This window comes from Malaya genurostris, chromosome 2 (assembly GCF_030247185.1).
Source record: "Malaya genurostris strain Urasoe2022 chromosome 2, Malgen_1.1, whole genome shotgun sequence".
In the NCBI taxonomy this organism is placed as follows: domain Eukaryota; kingdom Metazoa; phylum Arthropoda; class Insecta; order Diptera; family Culicidae; genus Malaya; species Malaya genurostris.
The window spans coordinates 332,874,146-332,898,595 of NC_080571.1; the positions used below are offsets into that span (position 1 = coordinate 332,874,146).

The following is a 24,450-nucleotide window of genomic DNA, read 5'->3' on the forward strand; positions in this document are numbered from 1 at the left end:
ACGGGGGTTTGAGCAAACCTGATATAACAACCAGGTTAGAAACTTACTCGATTTTCAGTTCAACAACGTTAAAACTAGGTTCGAAACTAGCTTCAAACAAACGGTTTGACAGCAGTTAGGGTGGAAACTGGGTTAGGTTTGGCATCAAGCGAAAACGACATAAATATCTCGTTGCGCGCCAAACAATCGTTTCAACGATCTAGTGTTCTTTCCTTCCACGACTAAGCACTTATGCAACTCGTTGCGCGCCAAACATCAATCGTAGATCTAGCAATCATTGGCGACTTTTTTCAACGGAAAATTCCATTCTCCATACAAAACAACTTTATGGATTTTTTACACTTTTCCGGTAAGTTTTCCTAATTTTTTTGATGAACGAACCCGGTGGGGGTAAAAACTGATCAAACAAAAAAAAAGCATCTCAATCCGTCCATCCGTTCTTACGTGATGCGATTACAAAGAATGATCTCTGCATTTTTATATATATAGATAGATTATTACCACATGTGCATTCAAAATATGAATCATTATGTTTTTAAATCCATTTAAACAATAAATTTACTTGATATTGAATGGAATGGAATGAACAAAGATGAATATATTGTTTTACTTATTTGTGTTTCAAACCTTCATCAAATTTATGAACATTTCTTTGTTGACTGCATTTTGAAAATATGCTACAACGTTGACAAAGTATATAGGTTTTATGCTGCTTGTTAGCATTTAATCGAGATATTTTTTTGCAAAATAAAACGATGGTTGTTTATTATTTGATGCTTAAAAGAAGGAAATATTGTTTCATGAGTTCACCATTGCTCGCTGGTAGCAGTAAACAGTGATGTGATTTTGCACAGTACAACGATAAATGATCGTAGTACGGAAATCACCGTTGTATCATGATGTTCGCGTGATACCACCGTGGTTTAGGGCAACAGACATGTGATTTCTCGGTGTACAGTGATTCCGATATCACATGTCTGTCATAAGCATAAAATGCATAGCACTGACTCAAAATAGATTCGAACTCAACCCGTCACTCTCCATCACGAACGCGTTCATGAAAGGTTCAGAGCCACCATTATTTCATCATAAAAAACTATACTGGTTATTTCGTAATATTTAATTGTATGTCAGAATATTTAATGCAGCTAATCTGTACTTTAGTCTTGGTGTATCGTTTCAAATTCTATTGGTGAAAAGGGTCAAACAATCGATCAACTAATTGATATACGGAAGTATAAAGAAATAGTGTTAATTTTATTTGTATTCACGACATCCAGTCATGTCTCTAACATTACACACCCGTACTTTTTTTTAACACGTATCACTCTTTAGTTCCGGAACTGCGAGTCGGTTGGAAATAAACACCCCGAATCCGTATTTCCATTGCTTTCAGGGCACTTTCGGATGGTAACCAATAATAGAAACCCAAATTCATGACATGAAAATTTATTTTATCAAATTTCAAAGGAAAAAAAACAGAACGGAAAAGACACGAACAATTGTACCGATCAGAACAAAACAGAAATGTAGATCTCATACTCGAGACCTTCTAAAGTTTCTTCTGTGTAGTCTCGATAAGCTACTACTATTGACGAAATCGAAATCACCTTGTTTTTTTTCTTTTGTAACATCATCTGATGCGACGCTGTTCGCACAACAAAGACGAAAGGAAGTCGAGAACATATTTTGCATTCTTCCCTTCCCTGACAGAAACGAAACAAACGGAACAAGCGTTCACGATGTACTCCTCCTCCTTCTCCTTCTCGCTACAAATTCAATGAACGAACGTTTCGCCTCCATTCTCATCTTTGTATATAATATATATCAATATATAAGTACCTAGTGTATATAATATATAGTTAAGTTTTTTTCTTGTGTTTTTCTTTCTTTTTTTTACCATCTCATAGACATTTTTCTTATCGTTTCTATTCACATATTTTCACTGATTTGGATTTCGACTTTGACTTAACTAAACATCCAGTTCCCCGACGAAACGAAACACAAAGAAAAAATTACTTCTCATCCTCGTGTTACGCTTTGAATCGATCTACAATCTAAACTCTCAACCCAACGTCTAGTGTTTCGTTTTCACATTCCTCTTCCTCTTTGCCCACCACGTGATTTATTTGGTTTCTTTCAACTGGCACATTTAGCGATTTTTTGTTTTTGTTTTGTTTGTCTTCTTAGTATCGATTTCTGTAATCTTTATGACCTTTGCTTTCTTCCCCATTTGTATGATTACAAAATAGTATCGAGCGAGCAAAGAACTGGCTTTTTTGTTTTATCGATTGAGGGCTGCCCGGCTTGGCAACCCGAAAGTTGTACAAAATAGTGGGCTCGCCCCTTTTTCCCAACCCCACCTAAACCCCACTTTGTGTCGGTCTCTGTTTGTGTGCTGCTGCATGTTAGTAGCTAGCCGGTTTCCTCGTGTGGGATTTTTTCACTAGAATTTTCGCAGAGTTTAATTTAACACTACTGATTTGCGTTATACAGATTACTAGAAAATCTACGACCATTGTTTTTTTTTTTTGCTGCCTTGTCTGATACGCACACCCTCTCAGGTAATCACACACGTACATCCCACACCCACACGCACACTCTTAACATCCTACTACCTTTTTTGTTAATCACCAACGGTTTGCTTTGAAAGATTGATTTTTGCAATTATTCACTATCAACACTGAAAAACAGGTGGTGGTGGTTCGCTTTCCACTAGCGCGAGAAAAGTAAATGTGGAACTTGAGACCGCGATGTGCTCCGCCACACTACCGGGGAACAAATACGAAAAAAACCATCCGACCCCCCCCAATCGGTCGGTTCTGGTACTCGTCACCTGTGCCTTACTTTTATATTGTACAAAATGTGATCCTTAAACTAGTTTGTTTTTCTTCTGTTTTTATTTCACTTACTCAACATTGTTTTACCTACTATTAGTTCACTTCGCTTGCTAGATTTTGTTTTCTTTCTGTGTGTGGACAAATGAACTGATTCAATTTCTGCTTCTTTGTTTTTGGGTGCGTGATTTGTTTTTTTTTTTAGCAGTTTTTACATTTATTTTTTTTTTCTTATCATCATTAACATTATTCAGTCGCAGTATTATTTCGGTATCGGTTTTTTTTCTTCTTCACTCGAGTGCGATTAGCACAGCTTTAGGACATTCGTTAGGATTGCCGGAGCGTGAACAGAATATTATACTTGTTTTTTTATACGACAATTAACGACTTTGCGATCGCAGACAGGCAGTTCGGATGTTTGCTGATTTTTTTTTTGTGGTTGAACGGAATGCACGATTCACAGTTTCTGGACCGAGCGGCAAGACGCGGAAATTTTCGGCTGATCAGAAAGTGGAGCGAATTCGGATTGCATCAATCGAAAGGTCCTGGATTGCGTAGTCGAGCATCGACCCAAACGCAACGATTCTACGCTCGCGTTGTAAAACCTAAAACTCCCCACGCAAGCACCAGAATGTAAGCTGAGATTTAAGATTCGTCGTATTTTGTTTCATTGCCAAAGCACCGGTCGAAACTGTGAACAACGGTGGAATGAATTCTTATCACGGTAATATAAAAAAGTGGTACGATAAATCCTTTGCTACGTATGGGTTTGTGCCCCGGCTTTCCATTGTTACAAACGCAATTGTCCTACTTCCACGGAAGCAGACCAGAGGCAGTAGTAGTAACGGCTGGCCATGAAAATTGATTAAATTAATCGTGAATAATTCAGAAAACGGACTGTTCTACCATGGGTACGTACCGGGCGCTTGTTCAGTTATGTTTTTTTTTCGATCAACTTCTGTGCAAAATTCGTACGGTACTCAAAATTATCCAACCCGCTTCCAACGGTTTCTGCATGGTGCGGAACTTAGGCAATTGAATATTTCATCATAATCAGTGCTAGGTTGGTTGTTGGAACCATCGTTCCTCTCCATCGCCAGTTACGGCAGCAACGGTGAGACTAATGAGTACGATTTAAAACTGGAAACCAGCGGAGTGCTGTGCAGCAGTAGCAGCTGATTTGAATATGCTGAAATTTATCCGGACACCTAGTTCCGCAGGGTTCTGCTGCTAGTAACGAACTGCCTGCTGTTGGTAAAAGTTTCGCACAGCTGGTCTGTTTGAAATTCGAAATAATTACACTTCCTCCTCCTCCCCACCCAGCATGCTCGGTTGGGAGGACACTAATTTTGGTGGCCAGCTAATCGCATGTAAAACCACCGGCGATCATGTTTCGAGAGTAATATTACCATGGGACGGAACGGTTTCAGGGTGCTGATGGATCAACCCACGACAAGGTGGTTCCATGACATAATAACGGTGGAGGCGCTCGGTTGCTGACAGCGTCGAAATTGAATTGCGCAGTGCCGGAAATTTTGAATGTTCAGTAATCTTAAAATGCCACCCATCCTGGGTCGGTGAAATACGAGATTGGGCGCTGATCTCCATCAGCTCAGTGGTCGTATGATTAATCCACAACAATTGCGATGGTACAAATGGTTCTTAAAAACGCAAATTCGATATTCTGCAATAAAAACAATGGTTTTAATGTGTTCAATAAGACATCCGAATGCAGAAGATTAGAAGAAATATTTAGAAAAATTGTAAAATAACATATGTCCCCGCAAAAAAAAACTCGTGCATTCGATTGGGCAAATGAAAAATAAGTCTTCATTAAATTGATGACTCTGTAAGTATCAACACGTTTTCAGATTTCATTAAAAGTTTTTGAACGTGTGGATTTTGTCACTTTGTTTTTCGAAAATTGACTGTCTTCTTTAATGGACCGTTTTTTTATGTGGAAAAACATCTTTGGTTTTCTATATAGAGGTGCAAATTAGAAACTCAAGGAAGTAAACGTCCGATAAACAAGTGGTCAGATTTTCAGATTGGAAATATGGCTATAGCCACGTATTTTATGTACATATGAATGAAATGAAATAACACTATGATGACTTACTGGCTTCCCCTAACGGAGACGATGGTTCTGAAGAAGTAATCGACATATCAGAAAAGGATTGGTTATCCAAAGCCAGAACCGTGGTGAAGGCGAACCGAGTGAGGCAACCGCCAGTGGAGCACGTGGATCAAGCAGGCTCTTGAAATTTTCACGCAAAACAGCTCGTAGCGCGACAAACTATATTACTAATGATCTAGTATTCATATTTTACTCTCCAGCGTGGAAGCATTGAACAACTCGGTACGCGCCAAACAATCATTGAAGATCTAGCATGCATTGAGTGGAGACTTTCCTATTCCATACAAAACAATTTCATAGATTTTCTTCAACTTTCCCGATCGATTTTCCTTATTTATATGATATATGGGTAATCGAGGCGGGTAACAGCATGAATTTTCGCGATGCACAAGCAAAATTTTGTTGGCTATAATAAATATCAGCAAATATCAAAATCGAACAGTAAGCATGATATGCTTGTTGAGGTCGAATGCGCATTAGCATAATCAACAAAATTGTTATCTAATTTCAATATAGTCGAATTGCAACGCGATCAATTGAATTAATTTGAGCTTCGGTTGCAAACTTTTGAGGTTCCAACACAATATGAGATGTCGGAAGTTTACACATTCTTCGCATCTCGCCCAACAATAGGCTACAGATGGTGATTATTAGGTATACTGGGCTCATTTGAAAGTTCCTTAGAATTTTTTTTCGATAATTGATGATAGTTTTGTTTTTGATATCTCTATTTAGATCCGTTTACAAATATGAAAAAGCCAGCTTTACAACAACAAGACTAGTTGATGGAAAATTAAGAATTTATGTCTATGTTCAAGCAAAATTTTCTGGATTTTTGGGTTTAGTTTAGTTTATTCCCAAAACTTATTCTGTGCTATGGAGCGTAGTTGAAATAAATGTTATTGTGATTCCTTCCTTATATCTTGCCGAACAAAAATCAAATGTAGTTTTGGTTACCAAACTGAGAAATCACCTAATTATTTCTGAGTAATAAACAATCAATCACATCACAATCTTGTACATCCTTCTCATAAAAACTTGTGTCTTAATTTTCCATTTAAAAGACTTGAGTCGCGAATAAACTGTTTGACCTCCGATAAACTAGTTGACCTCAAATAAATTGGTTGATTTCAAATGTTTTTTGGTTATGAAACTTTCGGTCACGACAACAAAAAATCAGTAAATATGCGTATCAAACAACAACATTTTTGTCGAAGTTCTATAACCGACTGAGCCACATAAATGTTTGAACAATTGTTTACCTTTGTACGTAATTGTCATTTTTTGTCTGTCCTATATGACTGCTTTTATAAAAGCATCTAAGAAAAAAGAACAGTTTATCCTATATATGCCCCTAGAAAACACACCTGAAGCAGTACTTTTCTCCATTATCCAATTGAAAGACAGATTAAAAATATGACTGGTGAAATAAAAATAGTGAAACCCAAAAACAAACGACACAAGTTCTCGGAGACAGTTATAAATTCGCAACATTTTTCAATCCAAGGAATCCTCCGTTCTGCCAATTGAACTACCGTGGATGTGATGAAAAACAACTCAAAAACCCGGTTGAAATGAACTTGGTATGGTCAAATTTTACTGTGATTCAATATCGCAAGCAAAAACTTATCGAGAATCTCCCCTACCTATTGAAACCGGCTGGGAAATGTGAGATTTTGTTATTTCTCTATTGGCGTCTATTTTGCTTACCCAGGATTGGGCAGAAAATTATTCTTTGTTCCATTTCTTTCAATTTTATATTTGAATTTCAAATTAACTGCGTAAAAGGCTAAATCGATTGTCATTTTTTTTACTTGGTGGACAGTAGAAATGTAGCTAAAAAAGTTTCGGGACCACTGATCTAAGCACTATGCTGGCTTTCTCTAACGGGGACGATGGTTTTGAAGGAGTAAGCGACATATCAGAAAAGGATTGGTTATCCAAAGTCAGAGCCGTAGTGAGGGTGAGGCGACCGTCTCGGGAGCCAACATCCAGAGGGCACCAACCCATGATGGAGAAAATGTTGATGCTTTACCTACTTTCCGGAAGGACGACGACTCATAATTTTTCATTTTCATAAGGTGTTTTTTTAATGGGCATTCTGGAGCTACGAAAAACTTTCAAATTTCTGAAAACAAAAAAAAATTCATGCTGAATGACATAAAATCGCATGAAATGTTAAGATTTTGTGTTACCTTGAAAAAAAATTTTTTCGCATCGACTTTCTGGGACTGAGATTGTCGAAACCGAAAATTGTTTCTTCGATACCAAAAGAACCAAAAGAAGAATTGCAAGAACCGTTGAGATTTATTGTCACTTCGAAAAAAAAAATTTTTTTAAAACATCGACTTTCTGGGACTTTTGAGGTTTCCGAAATCTAAAATTTTTTTTGATGCCAAAAACTTACATGAACTGTTGAAATTTTGTGTCATGCCGAAAAATAATTTTTGGAAAAAATCGACTTTCTGAGACGCCGAGATTGCCGAAACAGATTTTTTTTTTTGGTGCTAGAAGACTTAGAACTTCATGAAACGTCGAGAATTAGTGTCATCCCGAGACACCGAGATTGCCGAAATAGAACTTTTTTTATGCTAAAAGGCTTAAAATTGCATGAAACGTCGAGATTTGTCATAAGCATTTTTTTTTGGAAAATGTCGACTCTCTGGGACGCCGAGAATTCCGAAAGAGATTTTTTTTGTGCCAAAAGACTAAGAAGAAAAACGAGACAATGTCATCACGAAAACAATTTTTTTTTTAAAAATCGACTTTTTGAGATTTTTTTTAAGCCAAAGGTTTTAGAATTACAAGTCACGATCAAAATTTTGTGGTATCTCGAAAATAATTTTTTTTTCAAATCTCGACTCTGGGACTATGTTCAGATTCCCGAAATGGATTGTTTTTAGTGATGGGCAATACGGCCCTTTTCAATGAGCGGCTCTGAACCGAACGCTCTTTCGTAAGAGCCGGTTCAATTGAACGGCTTATTGGCTCTTTTTCAATAAACGTCAATGTGGAGAAGCGGTTCGAGAGAGTGAGTGTGCGTGAGAGAGCCACGGAAATGCATGAGCGGTATGGGCGATCTAAAATTGTGTTTCACAACTAGAGGTGTCCGTGTGCGAGGAAGCGGGATATTGAAATAAATTAGTTGAAATTCCATTTGGAAAAAAATCTATTTTTCTTCTCCTATTACGACAGAATTCTTTGAAAATTCACTGCTGAATAAATGTTCCTATGTATTTTTAACAGCTTCATTAGAAAACATTATCGTTTAACCAAAAAAGCAATCAAATTTGGACGTACACAGGCACACAGATTTTCCAAGTTGAAACGCAGATTTTAAAATGGCAACTCTGCTTGAGAGCCGCGGTTCAATTTTGAAGAGCCGTGGTTCGTTCGCTCATTGCTACGAGTCGGTTCAAATGAACGGCTCGTGAGCGCTCGCCCATCACTAATTGTTTTTAAATATCATGCATTTTTTTCAAGAATATACCAGATTTCCACGATTCTTGAAATTCTAAGACTTTTGGCATCAAAATTGTTCTTTTCGATTTTGGAAATCTCAAAATTTTTTTTTGCAAGAAATCGCCTTTCAGGAACTTTTGAAATTTCTGAAATCGATTTTTTTAATGCGACAAGAATTGCATGAAACGTCGAAATTTGGTGTCATCTAGAATTTATCTTAAATCAACTTTTTGGAACTTCTGAGATTTGGTGTCATCTCGATAAATTTTTTATTTGGTAAAGTCGACTTTCTGGGACTTTTTAGATTTCCAAAAAGGAAAAATTGTTTTTTTTTTTTAAATTCCAAAAGGAATCGACTTCCAGGAACTTTTTTTATGCTACTCTTCGACTCTGGGACTATTTTTAGATTTCTGAAATCGAATGTTTCTTTTTGAAATGGCATGATTTTTTTACGAGATAACACCCGATCCCACGTTTCATGAAATTCTAAGACTTTTGTCATCAAAATTGTTTTTTTTCGGTTTTAGAAATCTCAAAATTTCGAGATTTAATGTCTAGTTCAAAAAATTTTTTTCCTCAATTAACTTTCCGAAACTTTTAAGATTTCCGTAATCGAATTATTTTTTTAATACCAAAAGACTTAGGATTGCATGAAATGATGAAACTGGGTGTCATCAGAAAACTTTTTTTTATAAAAAAAACGACTTTCTGGATTTTTTGAGATTTGGTGTCATCTCGACAAAAAATTTCGGGGACTTTTTTGATGCCAAACGTTTCAAAATTACATAAATCGTCAAGATTTTGTGGAATCTCGAAAAAAATTTAAATTTCGTCTCTGGGACTATTTTTAGTATTCCGAAATCGATTTTTTTTAAACAGCATGAATTTCTTTTCGAGAGAACACCATATCTCCACGTTTTATGAATTTCTAAGATTTTTGGCATAACTGTTTTTTTCGATTTTAATTTAGTGTCACGCCAAAAAAAACTATCTTTTGCGATATCCGAAATCGAATTTTTTTTATGTCAAAAGACTTAAAATTACATGAAACGTCAAGATTTTATGTTCTGAAAACGTTTTTTTAAGGAAACACAATTCTAAGACATACTGAAAAATTTTTCAATTTAGGAAATCTCAAAATTTTTCAGTAACAGTCCCAATTTTTTTTTTCGAAATAGCAAATCTCGACGTTCCATGCAATACTACGTCTTTTGGAGTCGAAAAAAAATTTAGGTTTCGAATATTTCTTTTGGGCCTGAGGACAGTGGGTCCTCCCTGACTCCCTAAATTCCCTTTGCGTCTGTGTGTTTAGGAACCTTCTAGAGCAGATTTTATTTCTCTACTCTAATCTTCTTTTCCCGGACACCACCAAGAAACTAAAGCGAGTAAAATGGCGGATGCATTGAAATTGACTTTGTACAGACTGTTCCAGAAAATATGGACGCAACCAAAAACCGCTGCCATTTCGCAATGGATCAGAATCTGTTAATTTTTATGGCTGCGTCCTGTTGTTTACACTCTTCTCCAACCACTTGTGCAGTTGTTTATTCGTTTTCATTAGTTTGTTCCAAAATACGTGGACTTTCAGCAGAACAACGTCGAAAAATTGTGTACAAATGGTGCACAGAACGCGAACTGTCACTGAGAAAGATAGCAAAAATGGAAGGAGTAAGTGAAAAAGCCGTGCGAAATGCAATCACGATGTTCGGTGAGGATTAACACCTTTGAGCATAAACCAAAAACGGGTCGAAAAAAGGTCCTGCTAACCCTCAGTTGGATAAACGTATACTGAAGGCTTTCGAGCAAAAGAAGGAGGTTTCAGTTCGGGATGTGGCCAAAAATGTGGGCACTTCGAAGTCAAATGTTCTTCGTGCTAAAAAACGTTTGAATCTTTGAACCTATAAGAAGCATAAACAAGCAAAGCGTAGTCCGAAACAAAAAGCATCGATCAGGCCGAGGGTTCGAAAGCTGTACAATACGATTCTTGCTGGCAAATTTGAACTGCATAATCATGGACGACGAAACCTACGTGAAAATCGATTACAAATCCTTGCCGGGAGCACAATATTATACGGTGCGAAAAGGGCAAGTGTTAAACCAGTCCGAGTGGTCTGGCAAGCAATTTGAAGCAGCGGTAAGATTTCGAAACCCTTCATCACCACTGATTCAATGAACAGCGAAATATACATCAAGGAATGTTTACAAAAACGACCATGATTCGAAGCCACAAGGATCCTGTTGTCTTCTGGCCAGATTTTGCTTCTTGCCACTACTCGAAATCAACGGTAGAATGGTATACTACTTTCGTCCCAATCCACCAAATTGCCCACAGCTTCGACCAATTGAGGAATTTTGGGCATTAACGAAGGCACATCTCAGGAAACATATCTCGGCAGTCGAAACGATTCAACAGTTCGAAAAAGATTGGAAAAAAGTGTCAAAACTTGTCGCCAAGAAGTCTGCACGGAGTTTAATGAGGAACATTCGCAAGAAGGTGCGCCAGCTAGTCTACTATGGCTAAGTAGCAAATGTTGAGAATAATATTCTGTTGTTGTAGTCTAATATGATCAGTATATGGAATAAAATTTGAATATCTAACACTTGTGAATTATTTACAGCGAAATCAAAGTGCGTCCATACTTTCTGGGACAGTCTTTATATGTTTTTGTGCACTAATCGCACCTAAACTAAATTATCTAGACTTTGTCACGGTAGATTTATGATACAAGCCTTCAAAGCCAGGTTATTCGATGAACAAATTCCGAGCGTTCCAATTTTCAGCAGTTCTCCAGTAGGAAAAAATACAACACGAGCGGTAAACTCAATGAATCATTCTGAAAATTTCACAGAATATTCTCAACTAAATTTCGAAGAGATTTTGTCAGATTTTCGGGTTTTTCGATATTCATTACCGTTTTCAAGAAAATTTAATTTGAAAATAGCAAAAAAAAAACACCTACGTCTGTAGCGTAATGTTCTCAGCCCTTAAACCAATTATTTTATCAAGATCGAAAATGTTCAAACTTTTACCACCGGGACTTAAAACATCGCTTTTTTATCTTTGCCATATCAACCAGGATGCTAAGCGCTACAAAATTTAGTCTGCTGGTCCTCGCATTGATGGGATTTCCAACACTGGCATACGCCTACGATCGTTTGATTCGTGACAAATTGGCATTCGACGAAAATGGTCTGTTCGGTGAAACGGTCTTCGACGAAATGTCTTCCCAAGTGAAGAGTTCTAAGAGTCGGAATTCTAACAATCTTTAATCGGCTTCGATACTGATCAAAGATTATTGGGATTTCTACAAATCGTGCATTAAATATTCGTTGGATCACTCGGCCCATAATGAAGTAGCAAGCACAAGCCACAGCAGCGCTCAAGTTTATGTTAATGTACTTATTTATACTTTCACCGCCGGTATGATGTTACACAGAGAGGAATTGGCTTAGTTTGAAACAACTAATTGTATTGTTGAAATTCAAAGTCAAATATTTATTGAATCAAAATTGAAAATTTTCCGTTTCAAACCAATGATTTATATTAATCCAAATTATTAATTCAATAAGTTTCCAATCATTCAATATTATTGTTGTAAGATTAAAAATGTTTGCTTACACCAAAATAATTAGTTATTTTAAATCATATTCAAAGTTGTACCAATCAAAATTCAGCTTGTTGGATGATACATATATGTTGAGTATAAATAACCTAAATTTTCGGTTAGGTGAATACCGCCTGACGATTAAGTCAAAACAAAATACTTTTTCAGTTTGCTTCGGTTGCTTTCATCGTTAGCTCGCTTCTTCTCGGCTGTGTTTAGTTTTCGTTTCCATTGTTTTTAAAGTGAATTTATATTGTAAAAAGTGTGAACTGAACTGTGCAAATGTGCATTCAAGTAACATTACATTATACATGATATTCAAGAGCACCATATTAAAATGAAAAGAATCAAAAGAGTCGAAGACATTAATAATGTTTCTTCCGTTGATTATAGGTCCTCTAGTGCCCGAAACAGATGCTGTATGACAGCTTGCATGTGCTTCGGTAAAAATAGTTCACATCTTACTTTTGAGAGAAATTCTATTACCGTTGGCCAAAGAGCTAAAATCACTTATAACATTTCATCATAATCAATATGTAAAACTATTCCAAGATACTCTCAAACCGAAACATCACAACATGGTACAGTACATGGTGCACACATTAGTCAATGAGGTTTGAATCGAAACATAAAGAATTCAAAGCGTATTGTAGAATTAACAGTAATCGTATAGATATGCGCTCAACCATAGCCATAAAATCCGATTTTAAATTTGCATATGATTGTATCGGAAAAAATTCCTCAACCTCGAAAATTACATACGACGAAAGTCAAATAGATTTTAATCAATTCCAGTCTGAACAAGAGAAGTATAATATCTTTAATTCAGTTAATGTTAATGAAAAATCCATATTTTTTTTTTGCTAAATTATATAAATGAAGAATACTATCTAAAATAAGGTACAATATGCAGTGATACCACTGATATTTTCAAAATAACAGAAATATTTTTCAATAACGATAATGCGCTTTTGCTGCTCTGCGAGAAATATAAAATAAAAGAAATGTAACGAACACTTGCAATCGTATGAAATAAGCACTACAGCTAGACCAGTAGTAGTAAGTAACATAGAAAATAATAATAGGCAATGTTATAGATCAACATTATTTAGAAAGGACCACTTATTTACGACTATGTAACTACAAAACTTGAAGCAATGTACTTATGAGGAAAATACAAACGAAAGAATAAAATTAATTTCATTTCCCTTAACCAAAATATAACGTTCTACCTCAAAACTTCTCATTTCGTTCGAACAAACTTTTTCTTTGAATCAACAAGAAGTAATTATTGCACTCACTATTTTGTTGTTCATTTAAAAAAAAAATCTCAGTATGTGTAATCCAAACTTTGTTTGAAATAAGTTGTGAAGTATGGTTGAATTTACCTAAGAGTTTTCAGCTGTCAAACTGGAACAACCATAATTATAGTTGTTCCAAACGAATATTCGTTGAAAATACCTTAAAATCGGAGCTAAAAACAACCTTGTATTCCAGTTCATTTTGAAGTTCATAGTCAGTCGAAGTAAATCAAAAACATGGTTATGCCGATTTCAATGTAGGAATTCGATTGAAGTAACCTTCAATATGGTTGATAGTACCATAGATTTTTCTCCGTGTACTTAGGAGACTGGTTTCATTATTCCTGAACATCTTCTGGCCATCGTAAATCTGCAAAAACCCGGACAATACTGCACATGAATTCGAACGGTATTACCAACCAAGAATCAAGTGTTGAATCAAGCGAAATAAAAAAAAAATGGGATCAGATTTTATCAAACCACAAACGGCAGAAAAAAAATAAAATCAATCCATTGCCATACAGAAACCAACTGTGGTTCCAATGCGGTTTGCTGATTGCTCCTACCAATGATGTAATCATTTTTTTTCCACCCCCAAACCCCAAAATGCGTTCGAAGCAGCAGCACGAAAACGTATTGTGCTACCTTTCTCTCACACTAATTATGGTCCAATTTGTAATCATAATTATTATTATTACTTTCGTGCACCTACACACTACCGGTAGTACAGCTTAATTCCATTCCACACTACCGACACCAGCGGGTACCGTGGGGGTGGGGGGTGGGGGGTGTGAACGAAATTCCCGTGCGGAACTCGGTCATCGATAGTGTTGTTGCCAACCTCGCTCGCTTCGCTCCACTTTCAATTCACGGTGGCCTGCAATTATGCATCCGTCCATCCACTAAATTGATAGTAATTTCAAATTTTAATAGAATTAATAATGACGCGTTGATACCAGAAATGAATAATGAATGAGTGACATTTAATCTGATTATACATAAATAGTTACATGTATACATAAGCTTTTCACTAACAAAGTTTTCACGTTGGTTTTTTTTCTCCCGACTGTGTATGTGTGTGCTCTTGTGTTTGTGGTTCGGTGTTCAACTGTCCTAACATAGCTCACATTCATCAAATCAGTGTTACTCCACAAGTTACAAGTCCATTCACTTAACCAATACATATACGTGTAACTACTAATTAACTAATTAATTGTATTTTTTTTCTTCTTCTGATAATCAGTGAATCGGTATGATAATAAATTATTAATCGTTTACTCTTATGCGTAAAACTGTTGCTTGCAATGAAAGAGAAGAGTAACAAAAAGAAAATCCAATTCAAATAATTCACTTGCGTTATGTTTGTAAGAATAAGGAGGGTGGGGGTGGCGATGGAAATATAACAAAGTTCATTTTAATTCAGGTGCCTAGGTTTAATGTGATTACCATTAAACACAAGATAGCGGTTTTTTTTGGTAGGGTTATAAAACAAATCCTAATTCACTTGGGGTGATTAATTTAAAAAGAAAAACAGCAATAAACAAATGAAAACTGACTACTAGCCTTTGGTTTTCCCGGGGGTCTCAACAGAAGTCAGCTCCTCCCCAGGTCATAATCGTTTCAAAATAAATGAGAAACCAAAAACAACATCCACGATGTGTGTGTGATTTTTGCTAAAAAAAAGATAACACTGGGTAACTTCCAGGGAGAAGTTGGCATTCCCAGCCGTCAGGCCCTAATTGTACTACTTTTCCTCTACGACGAAAAGAATTGATAATATTATAATAATAGTAATAATAGTAATGATTGTAATAAAAATTGCAGTAAACAAAAAAAAAAATAACTACTCAACAAATTCCGGTTAATGATAAGGATGAACATTATAGTCTACGACGGTGATCGATGCGCGCAGCTACCTTTTGTTTGTTTGTGCTAGCTAGTTTGTTTTTGTATCATTAGTTTTGTTGTTTTGGAATTCTTGTCTTCTCACCGAACGAACGAACGATCTCCGAACAAGTAACGAAAAAAAAAGTTGATAATCAAAAATTATCGAACAGGAAACGACAACCTTTTTTCTTCACCAATCATCGAAAACAGGAAACAGAGACTGACTCTACCACAGTTTCTACCCGACGACCGTTACGACAGTGAGTAACAATTAGTGGTTGCACGTTTGCATATGTGTGTGTTTGACTGTGTCTTATGTAAAAAAATAATAAAACAATAGAACTTATCTCTCTCTCTCTCTCTCTAGCAATAGACCGACAAGCACGAACAGAACGACGAACGAGTAGCTGCTTTCTCTTTTTTTTCTCTCTCTTTGATTCTTCCCCTCTGAACTTTCGACCACTCTCTATCTCTCTCTCTCTCTCTGGTCCGATTTTGCTGGCCGTCTGGTGAAATCCTGCGCTTCTTGACCTGCGGGTGGTCTAGTACGGCTTCGAAGCGTCCTTCGAACGCTTCAGCTGCACTTTCAGCCGCTTGGTACCGATCTGGAAACCGTGCATTGCCTGGATGGCGGCCTGCGCCGAGGCCACATTGTCGAACGATACGAAGCCGAAACACTTGGACAGATTGGTTTGCTTGTCGATGAAAACCTTGGCGGATACGACGTTGCCGAACGGGAGGAACGTCGAGGCCAGATCGGTATCGGTGAACTCCTGCGGTAGGTGGTAGATGAACAGGTTGCAACCCTCGGGACCTGCGGGGAAAAAAAATGGACAAAAATAGGGTGTCACTTTGAATTGTGCGAGTTTGGGCTTAGACATTACGGGGTTCTTACCTTCAATTTGCTTGCCAGCGGCTGCGGCCACTGCTTGCGCCATCGTAGGATTTGCTAAAGGCGTTGTGGTGAATGCTGCTGTTGCGGCCGAACCAAACTGCGGCAGTGCGGCGTACTGCGTCAGTGCGGTATCAGTTCCGGCTGCCCCTGTTTTTTAGGTTTGGATTGAAGAAAACAGACAAAACAAATTAGTACAGACAGTCTTCCGGAAAAAGGTAGCTAATAAATAGAATAATTTAACATGCAATAAAGTAAGATAACAGAACTTCTGTTCCAGTTTCAAGAAACGGCCATGCAGAACAAACGTGTGCGGTATAAATTTGAAAACGTGAAATAAACAAAACAAAAAACTACTCAGAAGAACCACTCAGTCGATGATAAAGACCCTCATAACGGGCATTCCTCGTAAAAGTATGTGTTTGTTAACAACCGTTATAAACGACTGAATAAGGCGCTCTACTATAACTACCAACGCAACATCCAGAATAATCTTAAAGATAATCCCAAACGTTTTTGGAACTATGTCAACGATCAGAGGATTGAGTCGGGATTACCAACTCATATGTTTTTTGGTGAACTGGATGCTTCGAACCCTTCTGGTGTTTGTGACCTATTCCGCAGCTACTTTAGCAATGTTTTCTCCAAAGAAACTTTGTCTACGCAGGATATTCTCTTGGCCACCAGCAATGTTCCACTCCGTTCATCGTTTGGTCCTCATCCTACGACTACGACTGCTGACGTTAACAATCTATTTTTGAAACTGAAATCATCATTAAGTTCCGGCCCTGATGGTACTCCGTCATTAGTGTTGAAAAAATGCTGCAGAAGTCTTCTTGTACCTTTGACAAAACGGTTCAACCTATCTCTCCAGCTTGGATTTTTTCCCGAATCTTGGAAAAACTCTTACGAAATGCGATAAATCCTTTATTTCAAACTATCGAGAAATTGCTGCATTATGTTCAGTTTCAAAACTATTTGAAATAATAATCCTGGACTTCATAACTCACAACTGCTCCAGTTACATATCTGATACTCAACACGATTTCATGCCTCATCAAGTTGATGCCATTTATACAGAAGTCACTGCTGCATTCGACAAGATTAACCATCAAATAGCAATTGCAAAGCTCGACAGGCTTGGATTTAGCGGCCCTTTTCTCAATTGGATGGAATCATATCTCCATCATTCGTCGTGAGCTCTGGCGTTCCTCAGGGAAGCCATCTAGGACCATTCATATTTCTGCTATATCTAAATGATCTGAATTTCGCATTGCAATGTATGAAGCTATCATTCGCCGACGATTTCGAGCTGTTTCATCTCATCAAAGATAGGAAAGACTCAAATTTCTTGCAGTCACAGCTGGATGTATTTTCCAACTGGTGCAACGTCAACAGAATGGTCCTGAACGCCTCTAAATGTTCTGTTATCTCCTTCTCTCGTAAACGAACCACGATCACGTATGATTACACTATTTCGCAAGCTGTACTAAAACGGGAGACATCAATTAAGGATCTAGGTGTGTTATTGGATTCAAAACTTAGTTTCAAAGGTCACATAGAATATACCCTCTCTAAGGCATTCAATATGCTATGTTTCATCTTTCGCATCTCAAAGAATTTCAATAACATATACTGCCTGAAATCGTTATATTGCGCTCTAGTTCGTTCTACACTGGAGTATGCTGTTGTTGTTTGAGCAGCATATTACCAAACTGATAAGCTGCGCATTGAAACTGTTCAGCGCAAGTTCATTCGTTTCGCTTTGCGTCGCCTGCCCTGGAGAGATCCATTGAATCTCCCATGCTACTAAAATCGATGTAGGCTCGTACACCTCGATTTGCTATCTGTCCGCCGTGATACACTGAAAGCTGTTTTCGTCGCGGACCTCATCCAATCTCGAATTGATTGTGCAGATCTCCTACAACAACTAAATTTTCACATTCATCTGCGTAATTTGCGGTTTAATCCCTTTCTCAGAATTCCTCGGGCTAGAACTAACTATGGCTTTAATGAACCGTTTTCGAGTATGTGTCGCGTATTCAATACTTGCTCTGATGAATTTGATTTAAATTTATCTCGTAACACCATTAAAACCCGTTATCTCCGAATCTTTTTCCGCTAGTTTTATTTAGATAATTAGACGATATCAATAGTTGTTAGTTAGCTTTGTAGTTTAAATAAGGGTAATTTAAGATTTCGTTATGTATCAGTTGGACAAATGTTATCTGTTGATACAAAAGATGAGAAGGTTTTATGCCTGCTGGAGAAGGAGAACAAAAATCCCAGCTCCAGCGGGCCTTTCCCTTGCTCCTAAAAAATAAAATAAAACTAAAATAAAATAAAATAAAAGACTAGAACTTTTTTGAAGCAGTTATACTGTCAGGGTTTGTATCATTTGATGGATAATTTATTATCCTTCGCAAATGATTCAATCGCTGTCCTGCTGAATTGTCGAAGCATCATGCCAAAACTTGACGCATTTAAAGTTATACTGCATAGTCAAAAATGTGAGGCATTTGCGAAACATGACTTACTTCAAAAATAGCTTGAAATTTTAGTGACTTTAACATTAGACAGTCTCGATAGGTGGAGTGCTGCTAGGAATTAAGAAATGCTATTCCTTTTATAGATTAAACATTTCTTCTACTTCTAGTACAGAAGTCTTCCGGAGAAAGGTAGCTAATAAATAGAATAATTTAACATGCAATAAACTTCTGTTCCAGTTTCAAGAAACGGCCATGCAGAACAAATGTGTGCGGTATAAATTTGAAAACGTGAAATAAACAAAACAAAAAACTACTCAGAAGAACCACTCAGTCGATGATAAAGACCCTCATAACGGGCATTCCTCGTAAAAGGCTAGAACTTTTTTGAAGCAGTTATTCTCTCAGGGTTTGTATCATTTGATGGATAATTTTGTCATCCGCCGCAAATGATTCAATCGCTGTCCTGCAGTGGAATTGTCGAAGCATCATGCCAAAATTTGACGCATTTAAAGTTATATTGCATAGTCAAAAATGTGATGCATGGCTTACTTCGAACATAGCTTTAAATTTTAGTGACTTTAACATTATACGTCTCAATAGAGACTGTCCGTATGGTGGTGCGCTGCTAGGAATTAAGAAATGCTATTCCTTTTATAGATTAAACATTCCTTCTACTTCTAGTACAGAAGTTGCAGTTTGTCGAATAAACACTAAGGGAAAAGATATTTGTATAGCTTCGGTTTATGTTCCTCCAAGACACAAGTTGGACAGCGACAGCTTTGAAGTTGGTTGAAGCCCTTAAACCCTCCACGATTGATTCTGGGAGATTTCAATTCCCACGGAATTATGTGGGGTTCCGTTTACAATAATAGCAGATCTTCCTTAATAACAGTTCGGCTTAAAAGTTCGTATCGTTTAATAGAAACACACATTTTTTTGCCAACATTCGTTTTTATTATTCAACATAATTGCCATCAGAGGCGATACAGCGATTATAGCGATCTTCCAACTTTTCGATACCATTTTTGTAGTACGATTTGTCCTTTGCCTCAAAATAGGCCTCAGTTTCAGCTCTTCATTGCTTCTAAATTTTTTACCAGCGTCAGGAAAAAGTCACTGGGGGCCAAATCTGGAGAATACGGTGAATGAGGGAGCAATTCGAAGCCCAATTCGTTCAATTTCAGCATGGTTTTCATCGACTTGTGACACGGTGCATTGTCTTGATGAAACAAAACTGCTTTTCTTCTTCAAATGAGGCCGTTTTTTTGAAATTTCGTCCTTCAAACGCTCTAATAACGCTATATAATAGTCACTGTTGATGGTTTTTCCCTTTTCAAGGTAGTCGATGAAAAGTATACCATGCGAATCCCAAAATACAGACGCCATAACCTTACCGGCCGATTGTTGAGTCTTTCCACGCTTTGGGTTCGGTTCATCGCGTGCAGTTCACTCAGCTGACTGTCGATTGGACTCCGGAGTGAAGTGATGGAGCCATGTTTCGTCCATTGTTATATATCGACGAAAAAAATCGGTTTTATTTCGATATAACAGCTCCAAACACTGCTCAGAATCATCAATTCGTTGTTGTTTTTGATCGATTGTGAGCTCACGCGGCACCCATTTTGCACAAAGCTTTCTCATATCCAAATATTCGTGAATAATATGTCCAACACGTTCCTTTGATATCTTTAAGGTGTCAGCTATCTCGATCAACTTCACTTTACGGTCATTGAAAATCATTTTGTGGATTTTTTTCACGTTTTCATCGGTAACAGCCTCTTTTGGACGTCCACTGCGTTCATCGTCTTCGGTGCTCATATGACCAGTACGAAATTTTGCAAACCACTTACGAATTGTTGCTTCGCCCCGGTACAGAGTCTGGATAACACTCATCAAGCCATTTTTTGGTATCGGCGGCACTTTTTTTTCATCAAAAAGTAGTGTTTCATCAACACACGAAATTCCTTTTTTTCCATTTTTTTCACAATAACAAAAGTAGCTTCACTCAAAATGCAATATCTCACAAACTAATAATCAGACAGCTGTTAAATTCATACACGTATCTTTTGAAGGTTGGTACTAACTGAAAATGGTATGGATTTAATTCTAGTGGTGCCCTCTCATAGAAACGATACGAACTTTTCAGCCGATCTGTTATATAATATTTGCGACAGTTTTAGCATGGCGGTACTAAATATGGGTAGCATGACAAGGATCCAAAAAACCTCCTGCACGTCCAAGTGCATTGGATTTATCTCTTTGCTCAACTTCAATTCGACTAGATTGCACCTGAAAAGTATTTCCTGATTTACACGGTAGCGATCATTTACCAATCATCATCTCAATTAGCAGTAGCAATTGCATTGCTACTTCAGCTAGTATTCCATACGATTTGACAAAAAATATTGACTGGATCAAATACCAAAGTAATATTTCAAGTGTCTTAAATTCAATGGAAGATCTTGCACAAGCACAAACCAAACGATTTCTTGGTCCGATGACTAACAGAAGGCTTCCAAACCCTTGGTGGGACGTAGAGTGCTTAGATGCTAAGGAAGAACTCCTCAGAATTTTGAAAAATTCTTGACTTTAGAAACCAAGTACAAGAGCATACTTCGGGCCAAGAAATGCAGCTATTGGAGACATTTTGTCGAAGGTTTGTCAAGAGAAACCTCAATGAGCACTCTTTGGAACACGGCCAGACGAATGAGGAATCGTAACGTAGGAAATGAGAGTACGGAATACTCGAACCGATGAAAATTTGATTTTGTGAGGAAAGTTTATCCAGATTCTGTTCCTGCACAGAGCATTATTCGCGAGTCTTCTCCAAACAATGGTTCCAATGATAACTCCTTTTCAATGATGGAATTTGCTATAGCACTCTTGTCTTGTAACAATAACGCTCCTGGGTTGGACAGAATTAAATGCAACTTGATGAAGAATCTGCCCGACCTTGCAAAAAAGACGTTTGTTGGAATTGTTCAACAAGTTTCTTGAGCAAAATATTGTTCCATCTGACTGAAGGCAAGTGAAAGTTATCGCCATTCAAAAGCCGAGGAAACTAACTTCCAATCACAACTCAAAGAAACCCATAGCAATGTTCACCTGCATCAGAAAGTTATTCGAAAAAATTATTCTTCGACGTCTCGGCACTTGGGTCGAGCCGAACGGTTTGTTATCAGATAGAAACAAAGGGACGAATAATTGCCTTGAATCGCTTTCGTCTGACATCCAAACTGCCTTCGACCAAAAACAACAAATGGCATCTGTATTTTTGAACATTAAAGGAGCATTTGATTCAGTTTAAATTGATATGTTCTTTCAGACAAGCTCCACCAACATAGACTTCCAGCGGTTATACAGGGTCCGCCATCTTACATTTTTTTAACTAGCGGTTATTTCGACATTGGTAACCTTAATGTCACTTCTGATTTGACAGAAACGGCTCATTGCTCCATTCCAGGCAATGAAAGAGTTGATATTTTAGCCAAATGTGGTGCTAATGAGGGTGATATTTATGAGCGACCGTATGCTTTAAACGAATTCTATAGCTCGTCTCGCCAAAGCTTCTTGGGATAAAGATGATCTGGGTCGGTGGATGCACTCTATTATTCCTAAAATATCGCCAAAGGCATGATTCAGGGGACTGGATGTGAGTAGGGACTTCATTCGTGTGATGTCTAGACTCATGTCCAATCACTACACGTTAGATGCACATATCGTTCGAATTGGACTTTCCGAAACTAATCATTGTGCTTGTGGCGAAGGTTCTGGCGATATTGATCACGTCGTTTGGACATGTGTGGAGTATCGTGATGTCAGATCTCAACTAATAAATTCCTTGCGTACTCAAGGTAGACTATCCAATGTCTCAGTTCGAGACATTCTTGCTTGTCGTGACATTCCTTACATGAAACTTCTTTATCATTTCATTAAGTCCATTGGAGTTCCAATTTAATTTTTTTTATGTTATACTGTTTTCTCTTCCATGAGTTCAATCAATAGCTTACATTGAATAAATGTGATGAACTGATATAAACCTAAAATAGTTATAAGATCATGTACAAAATAAATGTTCTGTTTTAATGTAATTCATAATAACAAATCGCTTGATAAAAACAGTGTTTAGATTAACGATTGAATACCGACATACTAATATGATATTTGAAAGGTTTAAAATGCTATGTATTGCGGATGCTACGACGAAGAAAAACTTATGAAATAAACGTATTATGAAGAAAAAAAACTCAGTCGATGCGTTCGAATTTAATCACGCAATGCCGTACGGGTCACAAACCGCAGGCAGACGTAATCTGAAAAGGTAACCCACCCGAAACAGATGTTTCGAGCTAGACTTTTTTTTTTTTTTCGCTGCTAGTCAACATTGGATAGTGACAAAAAAAAAACACCCCCACTTATGTTCAGTGTTTTCGGGTGACAATTTCTCGTTCGACCCCCTCTTTTTCCGACAAACGGTGGCTGGCTGATTGGCATCGGTTTCCGCTGGTTTTTGTGGTCGGTCATCGGAACCGGCCTCATTCATCAGAAGTGATATAGTATGTCGGATTGTGTTCGCACGTGTTTCGGTTGGACCTCGGGAAACCGTGTCCCGGGGATGTTGTTATTTTGCCGACCACCTCGAACCGAAACCTCCAAGAGAATGCCAATGCCACGATGATCTGTTTGCTTCGTGATGGAAATGAATTTAATTGGGTTTTATTTATGATATTATTACATTTATTCGACTCTTTTTTTATTATTTTCGCGCGACAACCGGCGTTGATTATTTTGATAAACTGGTGACGGGTAGTTTTCGATTGGTCCCCCACCCCCGCTTGCGGTCAAAAACGGAATCGTGATGTTTGCACCAACATACGATAAACAATCCGACTGACAGAGTTGTTGACAATCAAGATCGGATACATCTGTCACTTCCAATATAAACAAAATCGATAATGAAAAATTCCGGAAAACCTTGATTCCACTCACTTATTTCAACTACATCAATTATTTCTTGCTGGTGCAATTATTCTTCACGAGACTTGGTCCTGCCGCCATTGACCGGTCGGTCGGTCGGTCACAAGCCATCTCCGACATCCGGGAAATCTGTTTTCCTTGCTGCTGCTCTAACGAAACTACTCGCCACAACCACGGCTACATTCGCGCGTTCATTTACTACAGAGTAGTCTGCGGGATCGTCGTCGGTATAAAAATTTAATTACCGTGCGGTTGTGACCCGCTTGCGAGAGAGAGACCCACTAGTACCGTATGTCGGCAGGCGAAACCCATGACCACAATAGTGGCTTTTTTGCTGAACCAACCAACCTGTCGTTGTAACATGCCAAGGTAGGATGGGGAGTCCCGGTGCAAAAAAAAAAGACATTCACAACCCATCATCAGGAATAAAAGTTTGTTGGGTGCGTTCTCCCCGGTTACCACCGTCGTAATATAATTATGATCCTTTTCTCCCCACCGGTCGGTCGGGAGTTGTTTTAATAATTCCGTTGGTGTACTGTGATTTTTTTCTTCTCTACTACGTGCTATGAAAGGCGGTTCAGTGCTTCAGAAAATAAACGAAACTCTCTCTCTCTTAATTTGTATGAGGTAGCAACTAGTTTACTAGTTTTAATTTAATTTTTGAAATTTTCACACATTTATGCTCCACGAATTTTACCCTCTTAGACATCAACACAATCAGTACAGCGCTTCTCTAATAGTTCAAAACTTTTCTTGTAGATCGATTTATCTTTTTGCCTTGAAATAAGCGTTTGTTTTAGCGATGACTTACTCATTCTAATGGAATCTCCTTTCTTGGAGTATATTTTTGTGGCCTTCAAACA

The 24,450-nt window shown here is 37.6% G+C and overlaps 1 protein-coding gene across 6 annotated transcripts in view; it reads right to left on the reverse strand.

Moving 5' to 3' along the window:
• Positions 1-1,433: 1,433 nt before the first annotated feature.
• The window catches only part of LOC131431632 (CUGBP Elav-like family member 2), an 849,840-nt gene continuing 826,823 nt past the window's right edge, over positions 1,434-24,450 (reverse strand). For all 6 annotated transcript variants that reach the window (XM_058597461.1, XM_058597459.1, XM_058597463.1 and 3 more), the window contains 2 exons: positions 16,125-16,271; positions 1,434-16,043 (listed from right to left, as the gene is read on the reverse strand). In XM_058597461.1, coding sequence (XP_058453444.1) covers positions 15,772-16,043; positions 16,125-16,271 — 419 coding nt within the window. In that variant the 3' untranslated portion in view covers positions 1,434-15,771. The remainder of the gene's footprint in view (positions 16,044-16,124; positions 16,272-24,450) is intronic.